General features: G+C 44.4%; 1 protein-coding gene across 2 annotated transcripts in view; it reads right to left on the bottom strand.

The window, feature by feature from the left end:
• Positions 1 to 295: 295 nt before the first annotated feature.
• SLC6A5 (solute carrier family 6 member 5) overlaps positions 296 to 8,578 on the bottom strand; it is a 54,420-nt gene continuing 46,137 nt past the window's right edge. For both annotated transcript variants that reach the window (XM_003781181.1, XM_023510311.1), the window contains 3 exons: positions 7,359 to 7,459; positions 2,928 to 3,095; positions 296 to 648 (listed from right to left, as the gene is read on the bottom strand). In XM_003781181.1, coding sequence (XP_003781229.1) covers positions 493 to 648; positions 2,928 to 3,095; positions 7,359 to 7,459 — 425 coding nt within the window. In that variant the 3' untranslated portion in view covers positions 296 to 492. The remainder of the gene's footprint in view (positions 649 to 2,927; positions 3,096 to 7,358; positions 7,460 to 8,578) is intronic.

Raw genomic sequence — 8,578 nt, 5'->3', positions numbered from 1 at the left:
TGACTTTCTGAAAATACCCTGTCTTGAACTTTCTGTGTCTAAGTGAAATCACTACATTGTTCAGCTTGGTTCTAAGTGCTGGCAAGTCCAAATTAGCAGTCTTGTAATTCTGCTATTCTATAGAGGCCTTACTGGCACACACCCCGCAATGACAACCCACAGTGGACAATTCTCTACTAACCAAACCACACATACCCACTAGCACTCACCTAGTTGATCAGCCCCTGCAGGGTGAATGTGTGCTCAGGGGACCAACCGTACCCAACACAGACACCCTGGACATAGGAAATAGCACTTCAAGGGGACTGTCCAGCTCTTCACCATGGCATGTGACACTACGGCCTACTTTTCTACACAGCCACTCTCATGTATGGACATGGAACGAGACGTGGGGAGAAGGAAGAAGAAAAATGGGAAGAAAGGCGGGGAAAATATAAGGAGGAGGCAGAGAGGAAAACCAGGATCGAGTCTGGACCACCCCACACCCCTGGACTAGCACTGGGTGCCCAGTTCCAAATCCTTCACTGGCAGTTTGAGTCCCAGGGAAGAGGTTCCCAAGGGGTCGATCATGTTCTTATAACGCTCCCCGCGATGTTGAGCTAAGAAAGGGCCCCAGTCTGGCTGGGGCGAACACACCAACTTCAGCCTCTGCAAAGAAACCAAAGACACACATGGTCACAGAAGTAATGCACCTTCCTCCACGAGGCACCCCCCACCCATCCCCGCCCTGCTTGTGACCATTTTTGCTAGAGCCCCTGCGTGAGCCAAGAGGCTACCTACCAAAAGAGGCCGTTAGGAAGACGAGTCCCTATTAATTAACTAGGCCAGGGACAGTGAAGATGACATTTAGTTTGATTCACCTGAAATTATTTATATCATTCTGCAAGCAATATTATAATTGTTTTGTGTGTGCTTTGCACAAAATTAACAGAGGAGAAAGGGCCCAGATTTCAATTATCCATTTTTTCCTCTCAAATGAAGAGAACCTGCAAGCTTCTCTCCACTGCCAAACCCAGTCTGTAAAAGACACGTGCTCGATTATTTTTGTTTTGTAGTCTCAACAGTGGGCAGCTACATCAAAATAATTGGATTTTGTTTAGCACATTTCCCAAAAGTATACAAATGACCGGGGGGGGGGGGGAGGAAAAACAACCCCAAAGATACATCGCCACAAGTGAGCAAAGATTTTCATTATCTGTTGACACAATGTATGCTACTGACTTAGTTCAGCAATGTGGGTTTTTGCAGGTAAGCTAAAAATAATGGGAATGTTTCTAAACCCGCAACTAAAATTTTTATGGAAAACATAATTTGACTGGAACATTTTCTAGAGAAAGGAAAGAAAACATATTTCTGACTATATACAAGGGAACAATTATATGTTTATTACCTATTAAAGTGAAGCTGGTTCTTAGAGCTGTTGGTTTAATCGCTCCTTAATCATCAATTTGCAACCTTTATGTCCCAAATCAACCATAATAAATTTATATAGCCAACTCATCAGTTTAGAGAATTTCAGCCTAAGACTAAAGTAACAGAGGCTGGTTCTGTTCAGAAGGAGAGAGATTTCTGGGTCAGCTGGGTGGGAAGTTTATCTGGGGCAGGAGTTTGGCTCCCTGGGGCTCAGTCGGCTGAAGTCACTTGCCTCAAGGGGATAACAACCAGAATTTCTCAAGGATGAAAAGTGGAATAGAGCTTCAGTAAGAAGACGCCTATTAACCTACCTTTACAAAGACTGTTCCCATAGTCCAGTGGAAACCAAGACTACCTCCCTGCCACGGGGACATCTGTGTTGTTCACGAACCCACACATCCTGCTGCCCCCTCCTGCACCCTCAGAGAGATGCTCCAGAGGCCTCTTCCGCTCTCAGCCTGGCTGACCAGGAGCTAAGTCCACACAGCTGCTCTTTTCTGCCCTCCATCATCCGGTCTAGTGTGATGCTTCTCAAAGCATGCATCCGAGTGAGCATGCATCCGAGTGAGCATGCATCCCAGTGACCTGGTGAGCTTGTTAAACTCCAGGTTCCAGGTCCCACATCCTTAAGATTCTGGTTCCACTGAGCCGCCTGGAGTCTGATCGTTAGCATTTCCCACAGGCTCTCAGGCCATAGTCCTGCCGCTGGGCCCTGGACCAAACACTCAGTAGCACCGATCTAGTCCAAAATGCCAGATCCTCGAATTTTCAAGACAAAGGCAGGGCTGAACCATTCCTAGCATGCCTGAGCAAGTGACTTCTCATACATAACAAAAGCCTGACCAGGCTTCACTGGTGGCACAAGTGGCAGTCCCCTTCCCACCCACTCTGGAGTAAGGGTGGAGATGCTTTGCATTAGAACTAGGAAATGGGTCCAGCAAGGGACTATTTGATCAAAAAGGCAAGTCTTACCTCACACCAGCCATGCCCTGAAACTCTTTCTACTTTCTATGCAAAGGGTGAGATTTAAAAACATCTTGGACCCCTCAAATCATCCTCAACACAGGCCCAACAGAAGAGCGATAGTGATCTTAAGTTTAACAGTCATAGATGTTTGTGAGAAAGGAGGCTTGGACAGAGAGGAGCATCAGGAGGGGAGGAATCTGATGTGTGGTTAAAAACCAAATGCTGAGACTTAATTTGCGGATGAGGGCAGAGGAGGAGGATACTCCACGAAGGAGGACACATTCCGATCATTTATTCCCCGGAGCTGTCACCACACTGAGGAATAGCATAATAACAGCCCCACTTGCTGACTAGCTGAGCCCTTCCATTAGAGGCACAATACATAATAAAAATGGGTTTAATAGAAACGGTGGCAACTATAATCACTTAATCACGGAGTCTCCCTCTTGCATAAGTTTACTGAATCTGCTGTTTTTTTTTAACGTACAGAGCTTTCCGGGGCTCTCCCTTGGGAAAAGACGGCAGGAGGAAGGAGCAGACAGAATTACCTCAATAAATCTGCCAGGGGCCAGATGCATTTTTATCACAAACATAATGGGGATCCAGATAACGGAACAGGCCAGCATAAGCCACCCAAGCACCATGGACCAGTTAGGGTAGCGGTAAGAGCCGTAGGTCATGGGCTCCCACTGGTAAAAGCTGAAGCAAAGGATAAACTGGAGAGAGAAGAGAAACACACGCGTTAGGGTGGTGACATGAATTATTCATCCGTTGAACAAGATCAAACCCGTTATGAGTTTGACGCTTTCGTATCTATTATCTCATTTTACGCCCATGAAAGAGTAGTAGAATTATTAATCCATTTTTCAAATGAAGAAATTGAATTTCAAAGAGATGCAGATGACACGCACTTAGCTGCTGACCTGACCTTGCTGTCCTGTGGGAACTGAGAGACGTGCCGCCTTTGTGTAAATACATAGAGATGGGCCAAGAAGACACGTTTACAGGGTAAACACCAAGGCAACTCATGCATAGGGGGTGGTGGGGGGGGTTGAGGAGTTGTCTGTACTTTCTATAATGGATAATCAAGCTTTTGTTATAAGAAATGCCTTAAGTTTATAAATTTTCATTTGTAAAGAAACTGAATCTACTTTGCTTTTTCCTTGAATGAGGTATGATACTTTTCCAGGAGCGTTAGTGGCTGGGTGAGAGCCAGAGTGGTCCCAAGTGGTGACTGAGCTAGAAGCTTGGTCCTATAATAAGCTATGAGACAAAGAGAAGGCATGCCCAGCTCCCTCTCCAATGACTCAAGGTGAATAGGCATCATCACCAAGGGGTGAGCCGGGAGCCCAGAGACAGGCCAGCTAAGCTTGGATCTGCCACTAATTAGCTCAGGGACCTTTACGTCTCAGACTTCCATGCTATAAAATGGATACATTTCATTTCATGTACACAGCACAGGGGCTTTGGGAGAATTATAGTCTGATATTTACTCAAGAGTCCCCTGTCGATTTTAGGAGAGGTTGTGAGGTATTTTCGGCCCATTATCTCTTATCACTGCACACTTTGCCTGGCAACAGCTCCGAGAACCCCTCTGAAGACTTGGCGAGGGCAGCTGAAGAGGAGCAAGGGAACGCACATGCACCCGTGACAATGGAGCCAGGGTTCTAACTCCTACAATCCAGCTTTTGTGGGGAAAGAGGGGGATTTCCCTGAAAATGTTAAGACTCCCTTTACCCACCCTGCCTGTAGCAGCAACAGCCTAGAACAATTTACCCACATAAATCCTTTCCCCCTCCCTCCCTCTCTCTTCCTATCTTAAGCCATAAAATAACTGCCCAAAAATGATTGGAAAGAATTATGTCAGGAGGGATAATATATGAAAGTGTTTTGGAAAAACGTGACGCACTATACGAATGTTCTCTGCATCTGTATGATCACTGCAAAGCCCAGGCTGCTGGGGCCAAGTGATCATTTCAATGCAACAATAATTCAGTATATCAATTCTAGGCAACACGAGCCCAAAGACGACTGGTGAAAAAGGCTTCTATGGAAAGAGATGTCTCCTCTAGGCCCCCTTTTAAACATTTGCCCCTTGAGTTATAAGCTTTATTAACCAGTCTATCGGAAGTATGGCCTAATGTAATTACGGTAAGCTGCTCCATTTCATTTACTATATAAACAGCAATGCCTCTGCTTCTGTGCAGGCATAACTCAGTAACGTGATCTGACTATGTATACAATAATTGCACAGAGAATATTTATAGTTCTATAAATCCACAGAGGCACATATAAAAATGATCAATTTCATTTCCGAGGCTCCGAAGTAATTTAAACCCATCATTTGAGCCATTCCAGCACACCGAAGATATCCATTTTATAGAAGAGTAAATGGCAACAAATAAGTGCTGGGCTTGGTCCTTTGACATCCATTTCCAGTTGCACAAAAACAGGTAAAACTTATCTGTGTAAACTTATTCTGTGCCATAAATTGCCCTCTGCCAAGTCAACTTTGAAAAAACTCTGCCCTCTGACAGCCACAAGAAACAATAATGTGGCCACTGAGTCGGGACCGCCTACGTTTGTTTTTATTTCCGATTATTATGAGAGGAAACTGGACTAAGTTACATGGCTTGCTTTGTGAGGTTAAAGTCTGAGGTGTAGCTGTGCCCGTCCTCCAGGGAGCGTTCCCTATACCTGTGCAACGTACCCATTTGCCACCCACATTTCTTTGCTGATGCTAATAAAAAAAGGCACTGGAGAGAGACTCATCACTTGATAGTAATGATAATGGAATGGACCACTTCTGCTTGTCCATGGCCCCTGAACAACACAGAAGGGGGGGGGTCGTCTGCTTCAGGATACTTTCTGGGATCTCTCCACAACTTTCTGACAATGAGTTTTATAACAGACATCAAGTATAGCATAGCACAATTGAGGAATTTCTCAAAAAATACAGCAAATCCCTTGAATTTCTTTTTCCTGAAATTCTGCGCCTAAGAAGATTAGGACTATTTTAATCTAAAACTGGCCAAACTTCCACTTGGAAGTGCAGGCATTGGGTTTTAAAAAATATATTAGAGCATGGGCTTGAAGCCTGGATTCGATACTTGGCTCTGCCACCGGCAACCTTGTGGCCTCGAGCAAGTTCATTAACCTCTCCAAGCCTCAGTTCACACATTTGTAACATGTAGCAGAGAGGACATAGGCTTTAGAAACAAAGTTTGTAAGGTGCCTGCCTCATAACCTCAGCAAGTAGTAGTTATTACTATATGTTTCTGCAAAATATGATAAAATTCCCTGAAGCTTAGTATCTTCTAGGAAAGAAGGAAAAGGAAGATAGAATCCAGAACAGACTCGAAGTTTAATTTCAGCCAAGAATGAATCATGTGTGATAGTAACCGGGGACAGTGGCAAAGCTCAGAGGCCAGGAGCTCCCAGGGCCTGAGAATCAGCCCAAGGTGCTCAGCAGACATCTTCTTCCCACTAGTTATGTAAATTCGAGTTCTCCGTACGCTTTCCAGTCTTGAGTTCAGGAGACTGAAAGCCTTTACTAATCTTTTTCAATCCTCATGTCCTAAACCTGGTGGTCATTTTCAGACAAATTACAGTCTATAAACTATGGGTACCGATGTGGGTGTCGGTATGATGTCCACGTCAATTCAGAGGGAGCTAAATGATGAATGATTTTTGCTGTGTAAACTTCTAGCTTTACAAGAAGAAATTGAGGTGTTTTGATTAAAACTCACCTTATGACAGTGACAGAGAGAGAGGAAAGAGAAGGGAGAGAGAGAGAGAAGAAAGAGAAAAGAGAGGAGAGAGAGAGGAGAGAGGGGAGAGAGGGAAGAGAGGGGAGAGAGAGAGAAGAAAGAGAAAAGAGGGGAGAGAGAGAAGAGAGAGGGGAGAGAGGGGAGAGAGGGAAGAGAGAAAGAGAATGAATTTTCTTTGCAATTATACTTTCATCCTGTCTTGTATCCCTTTAGAAAAACTGGTACCCTTGTAAGATGCACCATACCCCATGACTGCCTTAATGTACACAGCTATGATTTAATTTAAAAAAAAAAAAAAAAAAAAAAAACTGGTACCCTCATAGGAAACACAAGGGTCTTAATCTGGTTTATAGTGCCACCTACTGGGTAAATCAGGAACTGCATCTGACTGCCTCCAGTCTTGCTAAAATGATGCCCCAACTCAGAAAAAAGACAAGATCTCTGCCAATCACTGTGCTTGGTCTGTGGACAAGGGCAAAACTGGCAGCTTGTGTGACACAATAACAAAGGTGGTCAAATGTGCATATGAAGTTCCTATGCAGATTTACTGACACATGCAAGGCCCTCATCTTTAAGATGAGCGTCAGATGATCCCAAAATGTTATCATCACACTTGCGGATGACAAGATAGTCCTCAAAAGCAATAAAAGTCTAAGTAATATTGTATCAGCTGTGGAGTAGCTGTATTGAGTAGGGATTTAGAGCATGAGTTCTGGAGCCAGACTACCTGGGTTTGAATCCAGGCTATTGCTGATTGTTAGGTGTGCAATGCAAGGCAAGAAACACAACTTTAGGCCTCAGTTTCCTCATCTGTAAAATGGAGAAAATTATAATGCCAACCTTGCAGAGCTGTTGCAAGAGAGAGGTGAGGCAAGATTTATAAAGTACCAAAAACAGAAACTGGAGCATGGTTAGCACTTGGGAAATGTTGGCTGTAACTGCACTCTGCTATAAGGCAGACTAACAGGATGGGAGATGTTCCACAGAAGTATTCCAAAAGCCCATACATGAGTCTTACTCTGCACCTGACCAGGAGGGACCTTTAGGAAGCCTTTTCATCTCTTTGAACCTCAGTTTCCTCACCTAAAAGACAAGAATAATACCCATTCCACCAGCTCCTAGGCTCACAGGCAATCACACCTGTTCAAATGTGACACATCACATAAACACACAGGGTGCTATCTGCACAATGAAGCATGCAATCCTTACGGTTAAAATGGTCGGGGTTACAAAGGCCCAGCAGACTTTCCAGAAAATGTTAGGCTGAAATCCAATCATCATTTCTATATCTTCACAGAACCTTTGCAAACCTGCAAACAGACAAGCAGAGACCAGGCATGAGGTACAGCGCAGGGTGTGAGGTGGCAGCAAGGGCAGGCACCAGAGCCCCTCACTGGAGTGCCATTGGCCAGGGATGGCCCCGGCCTGGTGTCCACATGACCCCTATTATGCAGGGAGCCATTAGACAAATGACTTGCTGCCGGGAAGGTTGGGCAAAGTGAACATTTAAATACATATTAAATACTCTCTGCAGTGAAGTTCAAAAATGCCAGCCCGCAGTGACATCTACAAAGCTCAGTTCCAGCCTGGCCCAAGTGTCTCAGCACTGCCACCACCTGGCGTCCTCACACACGCAGCCTCATGTGCTTAGTGACAACTCTGGCAAAAACTAACAAAGTTTGTGGTCAACAGTGGCGTGTATTCTGACATTTAGATTTGGGATTTAGAGAGACAGTTGTTGTACACTTGCTTTTGTCCCCCAATCTCCCAAGGACTCTCTTCCTGTGAGTCCTCTCTTTTTCTGTGTAAGATGATAATGCAGGCAAAATCCAGCATAAATTCCAAGTGGCCCTAGTCTACTCTGTTGTAACTCAGAGGACTGCTGTCTTCTTGATCACTCATCAACTTCACTAAAGTAAAAAGCAGAGGAGACAGTTATTCTCACAGTTCTACATAACCAGCACCCCTGCACCTTCTTGGTTTAGGAAGGTTTTGTAAAGCACTCCTCAAAAGGAAAAGCCATTGAAGAATGTTGTCACATTGGACAGATTCTGGCATTCCTTCTTGAGGTCACCAGAAGAGTGGCTTTCTCAGGACTGTGGGGTTGATAGGCTGAAGAGACCTGAAAAATCTCTGAGTTTAAGCTTCTCTGTAGTCAGCAGTTCTGAGTTAAATCTAATCTAAGGTGACCAGACGTCCTGCTTTTGGCAGGACAGTCCTGATTTTTAATAATTTGTCCCATATCCTGCAGCATTTTTAAAAAGTCTCAATTTTTGGAAAGAATGCATGACAAGCTAGGGAAGGGCAGGAGAATGGGAAGGGAATATACATTTTAGGCTGCTAAAAATGTTAATCTAACTCCATTTGGGAATGAAGAGGTTAATGTAACTTCATTTGGAAATGAAAAGGCTAATGTAAACTCCCTACTC

This window comes from Otolemur garnettii, unplaced genomic scaffold, assembly GCF_000181295.1.
Source record: "Otolemur garnettii isolate 467f Iridium unplaced genomic scaffold, OtoGar3 scaffold00001, whole genome shotgun sequence".
Classification (NCBI taxonomy): Eukaryota; Metazoa; Chordata; class Mammalia; order Primates; family Galagidae; genus Otolemur; species Otolemur garnettii.
The sequence above is the reverse complement of the archived record's forward strand: the minus strand, read 5'-3'. Positions and strand labels throughout refer to the sequence as shown.